The 22,415-nt window shown below is 40.6% G+C and overlaps 1 protein-coding gene across 5 annotated transcripts in view; it reads right to left on the bottom strand.

Moving 5' to 3' along the window:
• Ube2q2 (ubiquitin conjugating enzyme E2 Q2) overlaps positions 1 to 22,415 on the bottom strand; it is a 59,515-nt gene that overhangs the window by 15,115 nt on the left and 21,985 nt on the right. For all 5 annotated transcript variants that reach the window (XM_006971569.4, XM_076576312.1, XM_076576311.1 and 2 more), the window contains 6 exons: positions 16,207 to 16,263; positions 10,132 to 10,272; positions 7,677 to 7,761; positions 6,308 to 6,368; positions 5,485 to 5,575; positions 994 to 1,052 (listed from right to left, as the gene is read on the bottom strand). In XM_006971569.4, coding sequence (XP_006971631.1) covers positions 994 to 1,052; positions 5,485 to 5,575; positions 6,308 to 6,368; positions 7,677 to 7,761; positions 10,132 to 10,272; positions 16,207 to 16,263 — 494 coding nt within the window. The remainder of the gene's footprint in view (positions 1 to 993; positions 1,053 to 5,484; positions 5,576 to 6,307; positions 6,369 to 7,676; positions 7,762 to 10,131; positions 10,273 to 16,206; positions 16,264 to 22,415) is intronic.

The following is a 22,415-nucleotide window of genomic DNA, read 5'->3' as shown; positions in this document are numbered from 1 at the left end:
TGATCTTTTCCATGCCTCCTATAGCCTCCTAACTACAAAAAGAAGCAATATAAAATTCAGTCTAGCCGGGCGGTGGTGGCGCACGCCTTTAATCCCAGCACTCGGGAGGCAGAGCCAGGTGGATCTCTGTGAGTTCGAGGCCAGCCTGGACTACCAAGTGAGTCCCAGGAAAGGCGCAAAGCTACACAGAGAAACCCTGTCTCGAAAAAAACCAAAAAAAAAAAAAAAAAAAAATTCAGTCTGGCTGTCTGACAAGCACCAGTCAACTGTACTAAGTGACAAATACTTATGTTGGGATCAGCTCCTGTCACCTCACGTTTCCCAATTATCACAGTGACTGCACTCAACATCACAGGCCTGTGGGAACCACAATGACTGTAACTTCCCTGAAATCCTCAATGGTTTATATTTGAAAAATGCTTTCTTAAAAGACAGGATCTTGATAAATATTGACTACATTACCTAACATCCATATCTGGATGGATGGATGGATGGATGGATGGATGGATGGGTGGGTGGGTGGGTGGATGGGTGGGTGGGTGGGTGGGTGGGTGGATGGATGGATGGATGGATGGATGGATGGATGGATGGATGGATGGATGGATAAATTAATCTCTCTGGAAGGCCCAGACCCACTGTAAAGTCAAGGCCAGCCTGGAACTCACAATCCTGCATCAGTTTCTGACAGTTTGGGGTTACAGGCAGGCATACTCAGCTAAAACCCATTTCTTAAGGGTCAATATCTATAAATAAAATCCATTAGTATGTCTACTTATAAATCACTAATTTATACCAGTCTGAATGGGGACCCCAAACCAGTGCTATCAGTCTCATCTGGGAACTTCTTAGACATGCAAACTCTTTGGCCTCCTCAACCTACTTGACACAGAGTCCTCCAGCAGAAGTCCAGCAATCCTACCCTCCCAGGGTCTAGCTACTTCTGCAACAGACCCTGACACACAACGACCACAACAAAGTAAATATGTAACTTACCCTCCTGAGAGAACAGGTAACACCACTCGAACAAATGGAGGATCAAATGGAAAATTATCCTAGAAAAGCATAAGTTTAATCAACTAAGAACATCATAAGTTTAATCAATTTTAAGAACATCATTTTTAGTTTTGCATTATTTAGAAGGTTTTCAAATAATCAATAAAGAAATGTATCCTCCTATTACCTGTAATATAAAGGTCATAAAAGTTAAATTAGTCCAAAAGAAAGCTGAGAAACAAGTAAATAAAAATGTCAAATTCAGGTCAGGACAGAATAAAACAGTGCTGTACTAACTCACATTGTACACTAAGTGCATGGCTGTGGGTAGGCCCAGGAGAGGCCTTTTCTTTCCACTACAGACAGAAGAGGAATGTAAGAGGTTAGCTAAGAGCAGAATGCAGACTCTGGGCCAGGGAGGCAAGAGGCGGAGCTGCAACACACCAAAGAGAGGCCTGAGGGCCTTCTGCATGCCAGGCTGGGCCCTGAGGGGACCAACAGCCAAATGCCCCCCCAGGAGTGTCCATCACAGATACTCTCGGGGTCCCCACTGTCTGTGGCCCTGGCAGAGGCACATGATAATCCCCTCTAGGGAAGAACACAATACTGGAAACCCCTCTGTGATCTTTCACAAGTATGTCCAATTTACTAAGACTTAGACATAAGGACACACCTTATGTCTATGACAAGACAGGAGCAGAGCAGCCAGTCAGCAGGCAAACGTCAGAGTAACTAAGAGGAGAAGAAAGCAAACCTCGGGCAGAACTCACACAGTAAGGAGAACCAACAGGATCTGGATCTGGAGCTACAGCAACAAGAACTAACTAACAACCTAGTAATGCGTGACTGCAATGACGGCAACACGCTGCAGCAGAGAGACTCAGTGACATCCAAAGGAAGTTAGGAAAGGCCACAAAGGGTGGACACAGTGGGAAATGCAGACGATAACAAGACACACACACGGTTTATCGCACAGGTTTGAGTCTTAGGAAAGAGAACGGAGCAAAAAAACTGGATGAGAATTTTTTAAACGCTCCTCAAGGTTTGGTCAATGTAAGCACTATCAGGAAAGACTAGAATCTTCAATGATGAGAAAGGTCTTCAAGGTGCTGAAAGGAGTTGGCAATTTGCCAACCTAAAAATCTGTACTCCTCAAAAATGCAATTAAAGCCAGGCAAAGTAGCACACGCCTGTAACACCAGCAATCAGGAAGGGAGTAATAACTTTGAGACCAGTCTGTGCTTCATAGCAAGACCTTGTCTCAAAGAAAAAGAAATAAAAACAAATCAATTTTCCCATCTGCAAAACTGCACTAAAAAGAGATACTTAACAATATTCTTTCAGGCAGGAAAAAGATCGTGCTAGATATAACCTGGGAGAATAAAGAGCATGAAAATCCAAATATGTCTGGTCCCAGAATCTAAGTATAGAATGTAAATGCATGTATTGAGTACATGAACTCAAATGTTCTAAGGCTATGAGATTACAAGGGCAAAAAAGGGAATATTGCACTTTGACAATTCAAGGACATATATGGGATGAGTAAGAGAACATGTAATCACCAAGCTAAAAGGCAGGAGATGGGAGTCCTAAGGAAATCCAAAGAGGCGGGGGACATAGCACAAGAAAGATGAGTAGAAAATCACCAATCATATGGTAGATTTAAACCCAGTGATCAGTAACATTCAAAACAAAGGCTAAGCTGCTTCAAAAAGTCAAAGGTGATGCTGAGGAGGTGCCTGCGCAGGCCCAAGAACCTGAGTTCCAGCCTCAGAACAAAGACAGCCAGGTGTGTCAGCACATGCCTGTGACTCCAGCACTGGGGAGACAGGGACAGAGGGATCTCGGGGCTCACTGACCAGCACCAGTCTAGACAAACTAGAGAACTCCAAGGCTAGTCAAAGACCCTGTCCCTCCTCCAACCCTAAAGAGACGGAGAGCCATCTCATATCATGAAGTATGATGCTAACGTAGCCAAGAGTGTTAGCTGTTAGTTCCCTGACAACCAGGTCAGGAACGCTGCCCGTAGCTTCCTATAGCAGCTGGACAGTGAAATGGCTTCCTGCTCTTGTTGAAGAGAGACCAAGGGAGTCTAAGAGAAATTCTGTCCAATTTTCATGTTCAAACAACATGGTTTAAAGGGAAGTAATGCTATTTTAAAAACTCCTTTTGAGGCAAGATAGGTACAAATATGCTTCATTCAATTATTTCCAAGAAGACAAAAAGTCAAAAAACAATTACCATACTTTCAGTAACTTCCCCTGTCTGCTCACAAGATTTCCAGGAACATAAAAATTATGAAAATTTGATCCTCCCAGTAGAGGAGGCACATTTCTAGTCGCTAAAGTGGATCATCTTAGATTTCTACTGCAGGTTAGAAAGACACCTACCCACCCATACATACAGCCAACTTAATGACAATTTAATCTACTTTCAAATCTATCTATAATTTAACAGGATAACGAAAACACAGATGCACAGCTTGGAAGAGCAGAACTATTATTAGAACAGATCTCTAAACACATGATCCCGAATGGGTAACTATAAAATCTCTTTTGACTGCTTGAGAACTGCCTTCAGTTTCAGAAAGTAAGTCTACTTCAGAGCTTAAGAGACTTCTCCATAAACTGTGCTCTGGGATTCAACTAAAGATCTCTACAAATTCTAAATATAAAGAAAATATTCTTTAATGTCTTTTGTTTTCTTCCTTCAAAACATCTTAAATCCTGTTTCACCTATTCTACCACCAACACCATACACAAGCTCTGTACCATTTCATGCTAGGATTAAAGTTAAAGCCTCCAACTAGTCTCCCAGAAATCAGCTATATACTATCAACCAGCACTGTTGAAAGCTCAATGACTGTTTAAGACAAAACAAGAAGCTGAACAGACCAACTCTGCCCTTACACAAACTCCTCCAGGGCTGGTTTACAGCACAGAGGACAGATCCCAGAGACTGCAGGCTTTTCAGCATGTTCTGCAAAGTCCAATAACCAGCTCCCTTATCCCCAGAAGGACTGCAAATCCAAAGGCTTCAATAGCATGGGGCAGTTCAAAGTCACCTGGGTAACTAATGTGGACAAACATTGTAATTGCAAGACAACTGCTACACTAAGCCTCCTCTTCAACTCAGAACAGGGCAAAGAGAAGTCCTGCCTCACGTCAACATAAATCCTCAAAACACCTCAATCTAGCTGAGATTTTTAATCATTAGATTTTACCCTATTATACATTAAATCACTAACATTTTATCTAGAGCCCTTTACTATTCTTTTTTAACTTTTATTCCAAACATCTTTAAAATTACTAAGTGTAGTACAAATTCAAAAAGAAATATATATATATACAGGGGTATTTTTATAAATTGTTATAAAGTGGATGCCCACATGACCAACACTCTAGTCAGGAGAATCTGCCAGCAGGAAGCCCATAGATGGCCTTTCCACTGTCAACCCCTTGTCCTAATATGCACAGTGATCACACCTTCACTCCTACACTGGGTTTACCAAAAGTTGTTGTTTTTGTTTTTGTCGCTGTGGTTGTTTTTGTCACTGTTTACCAAAGAAGTCTTCCTAGACTCCCCCCCTAATTTTACCAGGGTCCCTTGACCCATGGAATTTCGGCATAGTAGAAATATGTTTTAATGCCTAAGAATGTTTCATTTAAAGGACCAATTTTCACCTACCTGCAGTGACAATGCGTGTCCTATACAATTCTAGTTTTTTTTTTTTTTTTTTTTTTTTTTTTTTTTTTGGTTTTTGGTTTTTCGAGACAGGGTTTCTCTGCGTAGCTTTGCGCCTTTCCTAGAACTCACTTGGTAGCCCAGGCTGGCCTTGAACTCACAGAGATCCGCCTGGCTCTGCCTCCCGAGTGCTGGGAATAAAGGCGTGCGCCACCACCGCCCGGCCTACAATTCTAGTTTTACAAATTTTTTAACTCTATATAAATGGAACTAAACAAAAAGGCTAGGAGTCAAGTCTAGTTACTTCTGCTTAACACTGTACAGAAGACTGACCTATCTTCTCAAATATGTCTATCTTAGAATTCCATATTCTCCACTTTCCTGTAACTTGGGTTATTTGCAGTAACTTGGGTTATTTGCGGTTTGGAGTTATGACAAACAAAATGCTGCTCTGAACGCTTTTGTTTATGCTTCCTGGTGTGTCTAAGTACTCATTTCTTGTGGAGTATATGCCTCATGAATTCCTGTAACTAGCCAGGCCCACTATCAACATTTAATCCCAACACTCGGGAGGCAGAGGCATGCAGATCTCTGTGACTTTGAGGCGATCCTGGTCTAGACAGCAAGTTCCAGGTCAGCCAGGCTACACAGTGAGACTCTGAATAAATAAATAAACAAATAAATCCTGAACTATAAGGTATGAGTATCTTCTACTTTCCCAAATCATACCAAATTGTTCTCCAAGGAAGCTGAACCAATTACACACTCCCATTAGAAGAACATGGAATCCCATTACAATGGTCTTACCTTAAAAGAGAAGTTAAGCAAAATATATTCTATGCCTTCTTTTTCTTTTAAGATCTGAAGATCACTGTGCAAAGGACTATCAGAGTCAACCCTAAAAATAACAAAACAAAAGCCAGTTCAAACAAAGTTAGAAAAACCTTTCTTAACTAAACTCCACCTGAACAGGTCCAAGAGCGGACAACAGAGCACCAGGGTAAGTTGCAAACAGAAGTTCTGAAGTGCTCATGGTCCCAGAAAAAAAAATCACTATGGGCTCTAGCTCCTTGGGAACGAAGGGAATTTGAAATTAACAGTCATTTCAAAGAACTACAATTGGATACATGTAATTTTTCAAGTAACTCAAAAACTGTTTGATGATATGCTTTCCTAAAATTGTATTTTTAATCAAGAAGTTTAAGGAAAGAAATTTATGACTAATAAAACCATGAAAAGTAAATCACTGTAAAAGCTTTTTCTTTAACTCTTCTGTATATGCTGCTTAAATCTCCTTACTTCAAACATAAATAGCATCACAGTCTCGTGTTATTTTGAATACATTTTGTTTGTAAATTGTCACTGTCTGAAAACACTTTATGCCCTTCTATCATTCATCTTCCTCTGTGACTTAACCCAATAATAATAACCTCAGAAATAGCTCACTCTAATAATCTTACAACTACTTCCAGAGTAGTAATGTTCAAGAAAATGCCATAATATAAAAGTATACAACTGATGAGGCAAAGAGAGAGAGAGAGAGAGAGAGAGAGAGAGAGAGAGAGAGAGAGAGAGAGAAGAAAGGCAAACACTTCATTGTGGACAGTAGGTCAGCATAAAAAGCACTTACTTGTGTAGTTTGACATGCCAGTCATATAAGCTGTCATTTATTAGTTCCACTGAATAAATCCCTGTAGATACACAGGGAACAACACCGGTTACTCTTTATTGATTATGTATTACTCTGATGTAAGTAAATACGTTAAATATACTAAATAGCCAATAACAGCAAAGTTTTACTATTAAAATAATTAAAGCTATCAACTAAAAGATATTTTGTTGAATTAAAAAACTGCTTACTACTCACTTTCACTAAAAAACACATTATACAAATAATATTTCTATGTATACAGATACTTCTAGGAAAACAGAATCCTATACAAACTACTTTAATCTTCACCTTTTGACATGCCTTTTTTCTCTGTCAAACTTTCTATAGCATACATGAAACTTTATTTTTTTATTATTTGTATTATTTTACGTGTGTGTGTCAATGTATGCCTCCTACATGCGTGCCTGTGAAGGCTACAGGGGGTATGACATCCTAGACCTGGAGCTAAGAGGTGGCCAGACTTGAGTGCTGGGAACTGAACATGCGTCCTCTACATAAGCATCAAGTGCTCTTAACACTCTCTAGTCCTTACTGCCAATCTTTAAAACAACTCTACTTTTTTTTTTTTTTTTGTGATGAATCCAGAATAATTGAACCAATTATTCCTAAATTGGTTATTTCTTGCTTATTAACACTACAGCAATAAATTTTTTCCTTGGGCTCTACAATACTTAAATCTTGCTGGATAAGAAAACCTTTTGAGTTTTGAATTCATGCAGCTGAGGACTGAATCCCAGGGCAAGTGTTCTACCAATGAGCTACATCTCCAGCCCTGAAAAAGAACATTTTCTTCATAGAATTATGAAATGGGGAAATCTATCAATTTTGAAAAGAATACCACTCCTATTGTTAAGTTTTATTGTTTCAAAATATGAAAACTATGAAAATAAATTCAGCAAGTTTTCCTTGTACAACAAAGTATATTAACCTTACTTATTTTAAAAAGTAGTATTACTCATACTTTTGCCAGAAGATAAAAATCATGAGTTATATCTCCATCAGAAAGAAAGTAAAAGGAAAATTATGATGTATTTATATAATTTTTAAATACAAAAATAAACTCATTTTATCTCCTACATCTTTTAGAACTTTGTTAAACCTGAGTTTTACATCTCCAAAATAGTCAATAAAAATTCCCAACTCTGTCTACCTATATTAATTACATCTAAGCTGGGTGTGCTGGTACACATCTAATCCCATCATGACTGAACAGAAAAATAGTGAGTTCAAGCTAACTGGTCCCCTGTGACTCCCCAAAAGGAAAGCAAAGGAAATGAAAAACAACACCACCTGAAGAAGCAAATGGCCAGCAGAGCCAGGGCCTCACCTGCCTTGTAGCTCTGTGATCTGTAGACATCCCTGAGCTCCTTCATGAGTCTATCTGATGCTTGTACCGACCCAGACACTGCACCCTGAAACAACAGGTAATTAAAAGCTTAAGGTATCGGAGTCTGAGGGAAACTTTACAATGACATGAAAATGATCACCACTCAGCATTAAGTCAAAAAGTGCCAGACAGTGATGACGTATACCTTTAGTCCCAGCAACTGGAAAGCAGAGGCAGGCGGATCTCTTGAGTTCAAGGTCAGCCTTGAGTGCCTTCCAACTTACTGAGTTAGGGTCTTTGAACTGAACTACAGTCTAGTTTAACTGGCCAGCTTGCTCGGGGGATCCTGTCTCTGCTTCTGAGTTGAGGAAATACAGGCTGGCCACCATACACCCCCAGCATTTATGTGAGTTCTAAAGAGCCAGCCACCATCCTAACACTTTCCGATTGGGAGGCAACCACTTTAACCTTTGAGCCATCTCCCAGCCCTTGAACTGGTTTTAAACCCTAGTATTTCCATCTATCTATAAAACATGAAGAGTGCCTAGTTCCTACAACAGCTATGAAGATTCTATGAAGATTTAATGGGAAGGTTATGTATAAAGCACTTAAGTCTTATATTTATCATGCCAGAGTATCCAATAATTTGTAGCTGTTCTAACTATAAAGCATACAAACTGGAGTCCCATCATAAGACATAGTAAGTAAAGTATTAGTTCAGATGCTACAAGCTTACTTTAATAATAAAGATGTGGGCTTAAAGTTAAAGTTCTCTGCAAAAAAGACTTGCCAGTTAAATTAGCATATTAAATATGATTAAAGGAATGATAAGAATTTACTTGTTAGAATTCTTGATATTAACTTGCATAACAAGTCATTCACTGTGTTTGCCCAAGACAAAGCAGCCAGTCCTGACTTCATGGAGTTAATAAGCTTCTCTTAATTCAAGGCAGTAGGTGTCAGATAACCAGAGTACCATTACACACTTCCTTTGTCTGGGCAACACACACACACACACACACACACACACACACTTTAAAGCTGAACACAAACATGTCTGTTACCAAACAATGAATCTCATACTGCTAGGATGCTTCTCATAAAAGCCATGATAAATCACCTGGCATGGTTGTGCACACCTTTAATCCTAGCACTCAGGAGGTACATACAGGCAGATCTCTGAACTGAAGGCCAGCCTGGTCTATATCAAGTTCCAGGCTAGTCAAGGCTACAGAATGAGATGAGAGTCTCTAGACAGAGTGAGGGGTGAGGTTAAGTAAATCCAAAGAGAAAAATTACTTCTGGGTTGGTTAGGCACAAAGACAGAGGTCAGATTTGTGGAGAGACTCAGTAATACTCTGTAGGAAGCTGAATGTGAACTTACAGAGACCACGGTAGGGGAGTAAGTAAAGCAGCAACAACAGGATGTGAAGACGTGTTCTTCTAGGTTGTTTCTGTTGCTGTGATAAAAAATATCCCGACAAGCCGGGCAGTGGTGGCGCATGCCTTTAATCCCAGCACTCGGGAGGCAGAGCCAGGTGGATCTCTGTGAGTTCGAGGCCAGCCTGGTCTACAGAGCAAGCTGCAGGAAAGGCATCAAAACTACACAGAGAAACCCTGTCTCGGGGGGGAGTCCTGACAAAAACCAACTTAGGGAAAGAATGGGGTTTATTTCAGCCTACAATTCTATGTCATAATCCTTCACTTTGGATAAGTCAAGAAAGGAAATTCGGGCTGGAGAGATGGCTCAGAGGTTAAGAGCACTGCTTGTTCTTCTAGAGGTCCTGAGTTCAATTCCCAGCAACCACATGGTGGCTCACAACCATCTGTAATGAGATCTGGCGCCTTCTTCTGGTCTGCGGGTGTACATGCACACAGAACACTGTATACATAAATAAATCTTAAAAAAAAAAAAAGAAAGGAAATTCACATGGTCATAACACAATCACAGTCAAGAGCAGAGAGAAATAAATGTGTACATGCTCACCCACTTGCTTGCTTGATTGTGGTTCCGTTTTTTGTCTTCTCTACAGAGTTTAAGACTCCCTACCTAGGGAATGGTGTCACCCACAATGGGCTGTCTTTCCACATCAGTTAACTTAAAGACAGTTCCTTGACAGACAAGCCCACAGGCCAATCCAAAGTCAATGACCCCTCATTCAGACTCTCTCCCCATGTTAATTCTAAGTTACGTCAAGTCGACAATGAAAACTAACCATCAGAGGATTGTTATAGAGACAGCAGCACATGCTTCCAAGATGTGGAGAAGATGGACAAGGTGGAGAGCAGCTGTCACCACGCAGCAGCAGCCTAGGTCACAAACAAATGGCTGAGTCCACCACCAAGACAGGATGGAAACAGAGGGCAGCTGAGATTGGCATATTAACGAATTACCCAATTATTATCTATAATTATTTAACCAGAGTCCATGTTCTAGATACTCAGTCACACTTACATTTAAATGGTCTTGCCTTTGAGTCTTCCTAATTTTCTCCAATATTGCCAAATTTTCTTTTTCAATTCCTTCGTCCTCTGACTTTTTCCCATTAATAGGCTCTTCTTCCTTCATCTCATAGTGATCCAAGTCTTCTATATCCTACAAAGAAAACAAAAAATAGACTCATTCAGGTTTCTCTTCTTTACTAGTTAAGAAACTAGAAGAGCTGGGCGGTGGTGGCGCACGCCTTTAATCCCAGCACTCCCGGGAGGCGCCAGGCGGATCTCTGTGAGTTTGAGGCCAGCCTGGGCTACATAGTGAGTTCCAGGAAAAGCGCAATGCTACACAGAGAAACCCTGTCTCAAAAAATTTAAAAAAAAAAAAAAAAAGGAAAGAAAGAAAGAAAGAAAGAAAGAAAGAAAGAAAGAAAGAAAGAAAGAAAGAAAGAAAGAAAGAAAGAAGAAACTAGAAGAAAAATAATTTTTGAATGGAATAAAAAGAGTACAAGAAAGGAAGGACACATCCATTCTATGAGGAGGGGACCCACTCCATTCAGAAACTTTTCTCTCTTTTAATGTCTTCTATTCTGTGTAAAAGCTGGACTGAGTACAGCAGAGTCCATAGTTTCATAAAGTCATAACTATTGCCAAATATGCCATCTTTAACAATCTCCTATTATGAAGAACTTTTCAAACATTTTAGTGACAGGTGTTAAGAACTTGTATTTATACTTTGCTCCAGAGACCTGACTTCTAGAGTTTTATTCTAAGAAATGTTATCACTAATTTAGGCTTAACTATATCTATTTTATTCTAACAATTAATTACAAAAACAAAATACACACACACACACACAAAGCAAAACAGTTAATTCAATAGCTCATCCATTATGGGGTCATTAAAATACTAAAAACCTAATTCTCCAGTCTTATGTAGCCCAGGCTTGCTCAATCAAATTTCCTATGTAGCCAAAGATGACCCAGATCTTCTGATACTCCTACCTCTCTACACCTCCTGATGCTAAGATTACAGGCAAGTGTCACCATGCTGTTTTATATGGTGCTTGGGGACCATATGGTGATGTGGACGGTATGGGTTATATGGTGTTGATGGTGTGTCTTGGCAAAAGTGTTACACCATACAACAAACCTCACTCAAGAGATTTATTGGGAAGGAAAAATCTAGGAGGGTGGCTGCCTCTAGGGTGAGAAGCAGAAGCAAACTGAACAGGGCAGAGAGCTTATATAGATAGGGTTTCTTAGGGGGAGGGGGAGCTTTCCAGGGTCTTGCCTTTGAGTCTTCCTAATTTTCTCCAATATTGGGAAAATTGGGATTGGTGGAGTTTTGTGGCCTGATTCTGGGCAAGTGCAGGGATTGGTGGGATTTCAAGCCCTAGTTTTTCCTTGGCCCAGGTCTTGGGTCTAGTCAGGGGCAGGGTGTTTTTTCCTTGGCCCTTTTCACCATACACTCTTTTATATGGTGCTTGGGGACCAAGGCCAGGACCTTGTGCATGCTAGACAAGTACTTTATCAACCAAGTTGCAGACACAAACATATTTTTTTTCTATCAATAAACACCCTGAAATAAAAAACATGGAATATACAGAATTTCCATGCATCAAAATAAGAACTGAAACAGAAAATGCTGGAAAGGCTTTGAGATGTACATTTAGTGTTTCAAGTTTTCTGTGGTAAGCAACTATGGACTTCTATAATTAAGTGAAAGTTTTAGAAAAAGAACTTGAAAAACATCCCTAGACCAACATCTCTCCCAGCCCATTCTGCTCTTTCCCCACATCGTCTGCTCTTACATACACACAACTCTCCGCCCAAGCTTTCTGATCCTAACTTTTCAAGTATCTTACTGCTCTAAGCTTCAATTACCACGATCTCAGCAGGAGTTTTTATTCACTACCTCCATTTTTCATGCAAATTGGATTGAAAGTTAATGACCACCTTCAATCCAAAACAAACTGAATGGGTCTCCTTCGGCCCATTACATTCTATTCTTAATCAGATTCCGCACAGGGCTTTATATCCTGAAGCTTCTCTCCCATCATATACTTGTTTTCTTCAAAATTTCAATGAATGCCTCCTTAGTCTATATATCGTCTCCTCCTCCAACCTCAAGTCATTTCCATCCACATACTTGACTTGAATTTTAATCAGCAAATCCTAAATATACCTCATCATCTTTCTAAAACATATTCACAGCACACTATTCTCTGCTTATGATACCCTGATCAACAACCTTATCAATCAAAAATGTCTGTCTCTAACTCTCTGCCCATGCTATCCAGTTGTGGACGCCATGACTCCACCTCTCCTCTCCCTTAAAGGATAGCATACAGTGTCCAGAATCACGCCACACCCAACGTTACCCATGTTAATACAAATAAGACGAAAATGTCATTCTTTTTACTTTTAATCTGACATCTCCTAAGTCACTTCCCTAAACATCACTGTCTCCGGTAAATCTTTGCTTGTTTTCCAAGAAAAAGGGTTTCTCTGTGTAACAGCCCTGGCTGTCCTGAAACTCAGAGATCTGCCTTCCTCTGCCTCCCAAGTGCTGGGATTAAAGGTGTGCACCACCACCACCCAGCCCCTGTCAATCTTACGAGAAGAAGAAAAGTTGAAAATTCTGAGTGCAAAGTCTATTCCTGCATACCGGGACAGAGGGGAAGTTTAATGTTCTCATGTAATTTGTTCCACCTACGTTAAACTTCATGGAAGCAGTAAAGCTAACAGTCTATCCACCACAGTCCGTCTAAATAAATAATTTACAAGGTCATTCTACCGCCAGATATAAGAAAGTGACTACTTCTTCTTTAGCTCTGACATATTCTCAAAACATTTTAAATACATGGGTTTTTTTCCAAATAAAGTCTGAATAAATTATAATGAGATCCAAAACAAAAACCAATTTTTTTGAAGCTAAAGATGATGAAAATCGTGTACATTTTATCTGTTCAATGGAGGATTGGATCTTCATTTCAAAATTGAATTTAAATTCAAAGCTTCAAAGCCTAAAAATCTACTAGTGACTGACAATTACTTAATACCTTTGAAAGTTGCATTTGTTATTTGAATGTGTCCCCTCCAAAAATCAGGTATGGCAATAGGATGGTATTAAAAAGGGGCCTTCCCTATTGCTGATGACACCACCACACACTTAAGACAGAGGACTCGGAAGATCTGAGCTGGGTCTCACCTGGAGCCTCTGTCCTGTCCTGGACCTCACCTGGAGCCTCTGTCCTGTCTACCCTCCATGATTCCAGTAAATCCTATGCAAGCTGCCAAGGAATGGAGCAATTAAAGCAATCCTCCCCAGGTACAAGACCTATGCAGCACAATTTCTATCAAGGCAAGATATGCATAAAGGTGTAGTAACTGGCACTCACATGCTGTTTGCAACCAACGGCTGTCTATCTGGATTAAAGGCCCACTCAACTGGAAGGAAATCTTGCCGGGTACTGGGAACCTAGACAGTTTTCCTGGAACCAGTGAAGTCATGGACTTTAGAAAAAGAATCAACTACAGCAACTTTACTAAACCAGTGTTTCTAAATCATCTTTTCTTCTTACCCACACTTGTAGCTACGACCCCTCATCAAAACAGTTTTTTCTTTACACCAGAGATCATCAAAGAAAACCATGACTGGACACAATGCAAAGATCAAGGCATCTGGGGAAGTCCAGCCCCAGTGGAAACACTACATCATAGCTCCTGCCTCTTGGGCTCAGCAAACATCACAGAAAAGGGGGTAGAAAGACTTTAAGGGCCACAAGAAATCCACTGTGAACAGTCTTTCCTAAAAACAGACAAATAAACAGGACCAGAGCAATGACATTCCAATGGACATGTAATACAGAAGGGGGAAAAAATTTCATGAGTTCCCACCCTTAGACAAAGAACTACAAGCAATTACTGACTGCTGGGAGAGGGAAAATTAGCCTCTCCCAGGGGTGAGCCCCTCGTTGGTTGTCAAATGCAGAATAGAATGGTTGGCCTTGAAACCAAATACACACAAACAACACACACGCACACAAACACACGTACACATTTGTGATATACATACTCAGCAACTATGTATATATTTGTGCAGACAAATACATAGTTCATATGTACATATACGGATACTAAAGAAAAAGAAGCCATCAATTTCAGAGAGGGGGACATGGAAGGAGTTCAAGGGAAAGTAACTGGGAGGAGTTGGAGGAAGGAAAGTGATGTAATTCTATTTCAATTAAGACCACAATAAAATATAAAAACTGAAAAGATTACAGAGCCAGGAGGTGGTGGCATATGCCTTTAATCCCAGCATTCAGGAGGCAGAGGCAGGTGGGTCTCTGAGTTTGAGGCCAGCCTGGGCTACAGAGCGTTCCAGACAGCTGGGGCTACAGAGAGAAACCGTGTCTTGAAAACTAACAAATGATGAAAAGAAATAGGACCTGTAACAGATGATTAGGCATGAGCCCTCCTTCCTCGACAATGGAATCAAACCCTCTATAAAGGAAGCTTAAGAGATGGTCTGGCCAGAGTGTCCTCCTGCACTTTTGCTTTCTACCCTTTGAAGACACTGCATGGAAGTCCTCCCCAGACACTACATGCTAGCTAGCACCCTGATTCTAAACTCCCTAGCTTTCAGAACTGTGCAAACATAAATAACCCAGTCTTGAGTATTCTAATTCCAGCAGCACAGAACAAACTAAAAGAATGCCCCTCATTTTCAGTAAGAGACATCACTGCTTCTAGCAAGCAGTCCCTGTGATGTCCTCAAATTTTCCTTTCATTCAAATATAAACTGTGTGTGTGTGTGTGTGTGTGTGTGTGTGTGTGTGTGTACAGTGTGTTCGTGTGTATGGAGGCCACACATGCACACATGTTGTGGAATATTCCTTTAAACTGTGTGAAGATGTATCACTGTGACTGGTTTGATAAAGAGCTAAACGGCCATTATAGAGTTGAGGTAGTGAGCGCATGGAAGACTATAGATTTAAAAATATGGGTTAGTTTAAGTTACAAAAGCTAGTGAGACAAGCCTAAGCTAAGGCCAAGCTTTCAAAATTAATTAAGTCTCCATGTCATCTTTTGTGAGCTGGTGGCCCAAAGAGAAAAATCCATGTATACAAATCTTAAGTCTTCCTCAGTCACTCTCTACCTTATTTTTTTCAGACAGAATTTCACTGAGCCTGGGTCTGGCTGATTGGCCAGGTAAAAGAGCCACAGGGATCCTCCTGTCCCCAACTCCCCAGAGCTGGAGTTACAGATGCAAGCCGCATCACACAGCTTCTTTTTATTTTACACACTAGTGCTAGAGACCTGAACTGAGGTCCTCACACTTGACAGCACTTTACTGACTGAGGCATCTTCCCAGCTGCAAACACAAATGTTAAACTTAGTAGTTCTTCCTAAAAATAACCAAATTATAAGATAATTACTATTATCAAAAGTAAATGGTTTTTTTGTTTTGGTTTGGTTTGGCTTGGTTTGGTTTTTTGAGACAAGGTTCCTCTGTGTAGTTTTGCGCCTTTCCTGGAACTCACTTTGTAGACCAGGCTGGCCTTGAACTCACAGAGATCCGCCTGCCTTTGCCTTCCGAGTGCTGGGATTAAAGGCGTGCACCATCACCGCCCGGCAAGTAAACAGATTTTTACTGCCCTCAGATAAAATAATTTGTTCGAAGACATATCATCAACAAAGCCAGAGTTCAGAAATTATATTCCATTTGAAATATAAATGTTATTCAATATTAATATTACTTCAAAAAGAAGATTAAAGAATTACTAAAATGTGTCAAATATGAATATATTCATGAGATGTGAGCCAGTGAGATGTATTGCTCAGCCAGTAAAGGCAACTGCCCCCAAGTCTGATGATTTACGTTCAATCCTTAAACTCACATGATGGAAAGAGAACGGACTTCCAAATGTTGCTCTCTGACCTCTAAGTGCATGCCATAGCACAAACATCTGACACACACACACACACACACACACACACACACACACACACACACGGCGCGCACGGACACCAAAAATAATAAAAATTAAATGGAGAAAATTTTAGAATATTATTCTTACATAAATACCTACTTCAGCCATCTCTTCCTCCTCTTCCTCTTCTGAAGTTACCTCTTCAGTTGTCCCATTCTGAAACAGAGAAAGAATGTGCCAAAGCTACACAGAACACAGACACACAGAACACATCAGAAAGCTGGCCACTATTAACCACTGTCACTGCGGTCCCATGAACAGGACTTACTAAAATTAAAGGATTTAATTTTAAGTCAATCCAATGTAGCAGATGCCTTAAGAATAAACAAAGGCAATCAAATATAAAGGAACTTCAAAAACTAAAGCATAACCTAATTTCTAAAAATGTTTACTTATATAGCTATGTGTACGTGGTCAAAGGCTTCTGCATGTAATAAATGCTCCAAATTATTTTTTCTTTTATCTTCTACCCCTTTAACCTGGAAAAGCTTAATCTTTCAATAAATTTACCGGCTTTATTTTAAACAATGAGGTATGTCATTAGGAAATGCACTTGATACGGCTGAAAGTGACTGAAGCTCCGTCTACCTACTACGGAATACTTCTCATAAGGTACAGTTCACATTCACTCACACAGGAGTCAGATGGGATTTTAGAAAGGGTCTTAATACACAGTAGTACATCAAGTTTTCTACCAGAGCAAAGTTTGCCAGCTCTCAATATGGAAATGCATCTACATTCATAAAGGTGGTTTTAGTTTGAGACCCAGAATATCTAGACTATCAACTCAGAGAGCAAATCAGACCTACCAGGATCTCAGCAGCCTCAAGGCATCTGTTCTTAGATGCTCTGAGAGAACAAGTCTTATGGAAAGAAAATTCATTATCACAGAGCACTAACTCTTCACAATCAGTGAGCTGGAAAGATCCTGTGCAGGTAAAGACAGCATAAGCTTAGGTTTGTTTTAAATCCCAATCTCTTTAAACATTTATTATTCCTTTCCTTGGGACTAAATAAGAAAAGCACACAGCTCCCAAAATTACTGTGGTTCATCCTTTCCTTCATTTCCAAACCAGATTATTTTTGGTATCTTCTCAAAAACAAACAAACAAACAAACAAAAAAAAAAAAAAAAACATAGCTACCCAAACAGTCCCAAGGTCCCAGATACAAGTCTGAGTGCACTGAGGGTGGAAAGCATTTCTGAAATGCTAATTTCAGAACCTACCCCAGAGAATGTCTTCAAATGCACTTTAATGCAAGAGTTAATAGACCATTACAGAAATCCACAACCAATCAAAATGCAAAGAACAAACAAGAGAGCTGTTAGTGTCCAGCCCCAACTGACACATCTATAACACAACTCCTGCATCCAAGGACCAGGGTCATAGCAAATTCGGGTCAGTGGATTCTAAGAGCCAGAAGAAGGAAAAGGAAGTTTGCTGTGAGATAGATTTTGGTCTCCTAGAAATATCACAGAAGCTACATCCATGAAGTCTCACCATGATAGCTACCTAAGTAAGACCTGAACAAGAATGACACCAATAGCAATGCTAACACAGAAGGGGGAACTCTCACTCTGGGGCCTTGACAAAGAACTATAGAGGAGCAGGAGAAATAACCCTCCCCACACAAGAGCACAACTGATTAACCACATGGTCAGCCTGAAAAAGATAGACAAGTGACCACCAAACTAGGCCTGCCAACATTTTATAAATGAGAAAGCTCAAACACTCTTCCCCAAAGGATTAGTAATTTGACAAAAAACACAAAGCCAATTAGGCTCATGAAATCTTAAGGCCTTCATTTAAACATGTAGGCAGGGTTCTTTCCAAAAGCCCACTGAAAGCAAGCATGGTAGCTGCTCAAGCCTGTAATCCCAGTACAGAGGACTGACTGATGTGAGTTCAAGGTCAGCTACACTGATTCTAGGACAGCCTGTGCACTGAATAAAAACCCTGTCTCAAAACAAAAACAAACCGGGGTTTGGGGGAGGTGACGGACTTTGATTAAAAACGACACTGGTACACTAGAAAAACAATACACAGACCCACAACTACAAGGCAGCAGCAGACATAAAGCAGATGGATCCTACTGTTGCTAACAAAGTTCTAACCCTCCTGCCTGAGAAAGCCACAGGAGACTAACAGGCCAGACTGCATTAAGGTGTGCCAATTAAGGATCACTCTGTTCTACAGGAACCCTGTCTACCCTGACAGCCTCTCAACTACTGTGGGTGTTAGAACCAAAGAGAAAAGAAGGAATCTCTTTGTTGTAACTCAACACAACAGCAGAATTTCCTCCTAATAGACTTGGGAGTTGGAAAGCCCACCTGTCAGAACCACCCCCATCCTCCGGCTTCCGGAGAGTACAGGCTCTATGCACTGAACCACAGAGAAAAGGGACTATCTTATGGACACCTCTATTAACAGCGGTCCTGACTGATGCCATACCTTTTCTGTAAGTGAGCAAATAACCAAGTACTACAAATAGAAAACTGATCCTGAATGGTGCCACACAGAAACGCCAGACAAGTGATCTGAGGCAAGGCAGAGCTAAAATCTAAGTGGAATCATTAGCACTGTTGAGAACGAAACAAGAACAAGTTACTACGAAAAAGGACAGTTCTGGGAAATAAAAAACATTTGAAGAAAAACAGTAAAAACCCATAGAACCCAACTGTCTCCTCTGAACAAAGCATTTACAGTGAAGACGACCAAACAGACAGGAATGTGAAGAAAGGAGAGGAACAGAAGCCTGGGGAGTTAGAATAAAGCATTTGAGGATGCGGAAGACAAGACTCCAAAGGTCTAATAATCGTCCAGAGAATGAAAGGAAAAGAGACAAGTGATGGCAGGATCTGAGAGAGTTTAGAATATTAAGTGACTCTGGATACCCAAATCACACTGAGAAGCCAGCGAGTCCACAGTTAGAGGAAACCAAACCAACACTCAAGACAGGACAGATGAAACACACAGAGCAAGCACACAGTCGCTACGTTTCATCTGTAACAAATACCAGAGGTTAAAAAAAAAATGCAAACTGGGAAGACACCCAATAAAGAACTTAGAACTCTGTAACTAGCTATGCCAACAGAGCTGTGTGGATGGGTGCGCATCTGTGTACACCAGTGGATTCCCCACACCAACACACTTTACATGCTAAAAACTGACACCAATTATACAACGCTCCCCGTGCACACCATACACACCTCCATAAACCAAATCTTTGTAGGAAAAACAAGACAAGAAGACCTGTTATTTAGGGATCTGCCTGGGAGGTGCCACAGCAGCAATGACACCAATGTACAGTCTACCCAACTGTTGATAACGCAGGTGAGAGGTCACAGGCACTGACAAACCAAAACAAAGGTAGCCCCAAAGTCACCTGAAAATATTTAATAGATCTATCTAGATAACCCTTGGGTTAAAAAAAAAAAAAAAAAAGACATTCATGTCCTAGCAAAGTGACTCCTAAGTATGTCCCCAGAGAAATGAGTGCATAGGATCTCCAGAAATACAAACAGGGTAATCCCCAGTAGCGTTCTTCCTAAGGGGGAGGCTGACGACGAGAAACAACCGAAACATCCATCAACACTCAAATGGCAATTGGGGAAATATTCTGACCTATCTGAACAAGGGAATAAACACAGCAATGAAAAAGGAACTGCAAAGGAAAACGTGCAATACATAGCATGATTCTTACCACAGAGCTCAAAAACAGGCAACACTGACCTGTACACAGAACGCACATATGAATGAGAAGCCAGAGAAACCAAGGGAAGATGGCTAGCTATGAAGGCCTACAGGAGCGCACTGAAGGCTTCTGTTGTGTCAACAACTGTCTGACTCTTCCCTGGGTGGTGACTGAAGAACCGCTCAAGGGATTCACTGAAACCAAACGTTATGCCAAGCTTAAAGCTTTCTTATTTTCGACACTGGTTGTATTTCATACTATAGTCTTACTAGGCATGTGGATAAATGGTGCCATTCAAAAACACACTAAAGGTTAACCTTGTACAATGAAGTCAACCAGCACTCAAGGGCAATATACAGCTTTGCATGTGTGTTAAGAAGTTGATCTGAAGAGTTGAGGAGACGGCTCAGCGACTAAAGCACTTGCCATGTAAGCACTAGGGCTGAGTGCAGAGCCTCAGGACCCGTGTCCCAGTCAGACACGGCAGAGCCCTGGGGCTTGCAGGACAGCCAGCCTCACCCACTGGGTAAGTTCCAGGCCAGTGAGAAACTGTTTCAAAAAAAAAGGGGTGAGGTCTGGAAAGACAGCCATTCAACAATTAAGAGAATCAGCAACAGACTAAGATTAGATTCCCAGCACCCACATTAGTAGCTTACAACCCATTGAAACTCCAGTCCCAGGAATCTGGTGCCCTCTTCTGGCCTCCAAGAACACCAGGCACACAGAGAACATTTACAGTCAGGTAAAAGACTCATATACATAAAATAAAATTTTAAGAAAAATAAAAAGGATGGGCATCTGAGAAACACCCACGGTTGTTATCTGGCCTCCACACAGAACATGCGCGCGCGCGCGCGCGCACACACACACACACACACACACACACACACACACACACCACAGAGAAGCAATTTTAATGACAGCAATCCATTAAAAGCAAAAGGTAGAGATAAATAAAATGGGAGGGGGTGGGAGCAAGAGGATGAAAAAGAAAACACTTGACATTTTAAAAAGAATTGATTCTTCCAAGGGTCTAAGGTATTAAAACAGACAAGCCTCTGGTTAATTATCAGGATAAAACAATTTCAGAAATGGATCAAGCTTGAATGTGCTTAAAATAAGGTTTATCTACTTCAGCAGTACTGACATATTCAACCCCCTACTCTGTTGTGGGGTTCTATCCTCATCATAGTACTTTAAAAGCATCCTATCAAATCATAAAATGCCAACAGCATCCCACCTCTCTGCTACAGATAGTGATGACAACCCAAAATGCTTCCAGGTATTTCTAAATGTCCACTGAACCAGAACTGCTTTTGTTTGAAATGTACTAAATTTAAACTATACTGTGGCAAAGATGCAAAAAGCTAAGTCGAACCTTGACCCAGAAGTGAAAGAAGAGCCTAAAAAGAAACAAAACCATTCTACAATCTCAGAGTCTAAGTAAAAATAGAAAAACATTACCATAGCTATCCTAGCAATGTTTATTAGAAAAATGCAAAGATGATTCAAAATCAGGGCATTTTGTTACATAATTCACAAATAATCTTAGCTATCTATATTAGCCTCCTATGTACACTCAGGAGAAACAAGACAGATTTCAAGTCTAGGATATACTGTAGGTAAAAAAACAAAACCACAGACACTCTGGAAAATAAAACTTGAACAGATATAAAAATAAAACCTTTTTCTCATCATCTTTCTTTAGGCTCCACTCAATTACAAAAGACTAAACAGTGTATAGGTACAACATTTAAGAAAGCCAAGGGGATGGTCTACCAGGTACACCATCTCCACTAGACAACTACAAACAGGGACAGCAAGAAGGATAAGAACCTAGACTCAAGGACACTGCATTCCGCACCTCCACTTCCTTAAGCAGAACCTGGGAAGATTTATCTGTCATGCAAAAGCCCATCTCCAGATAGACGGGAGCCATCATTTACCCAGTACTAAGAAGTAGAAAAGTATGGGGAAGAGTGGCTGGGAATCAGCATAATCCCCTAAAGCTATAAGGTGACGAGTGTTAGCTATAAGGAATGCCCTACCATTCATTTGGTACAAAGAAAGGTATGTAAAAAAAAAATTAAAGTATGAATGAGCAAACAGAGAATACAGAATACTGGAGGATGATGGGCTTTACAATGTATAAAACAAGACATGATTAAACTGAGAAAATACACAGTAAATAGAAAATACAGAGAGGACCAAAGTGTCAAAACACACAGCTTCATGAATCTATCACATCTAGACAATCAATACAGACTGCTATGAAGGAGGGGTAATCAGGAGCTGCTGAGCTCAAGTTCACATTCAGAAACTGGAGAAGAATCACACCCCTGTCATTTAAAGTCTGTGGTGTCCCAGCCCACAGTGAACCTGGGCTGGCCTGAGACTCACTTTAACTCACAGACCACTGGATCTGCTCTAGGTTTAAGCCTTAAGAATGTCCAACAACTCCCACTCTTGTGTTCTTGGAGAGTTCCAAATGACCTCTGAAGAAAAAGAAGTCTCATAAAGAGTCCATAGAGGACGATGCCGTGTACAGAAAAAAGCCATGTGAAGAAATGCCAGATACACGAGGAGTGGGGGGGGGGGGGAGCCATGTTGAAC

Source organism: Peromyscus maniculatus, chromosome 7 (assembly GCF_049852395.1).
Source record: "Peromyscus maniculatus bairdii isolate BWxNUB_F1_BW_parent chromosome 7, HU_Pman_BW_mat_3.1, whole genome shotgun sequence".
NCBI classification, from domain to species: Eukaryota; Metazoa; Chordata; class Mammalia; order Rodentia; family Cricetidae; genus Peromyscus; species Peromyscus maniculatus.
The sequence above is the reverse complement of the archived record's forward strand: the minus strand, read 5'-3'. Positions and strand labels throughout refer to the sequence as shown.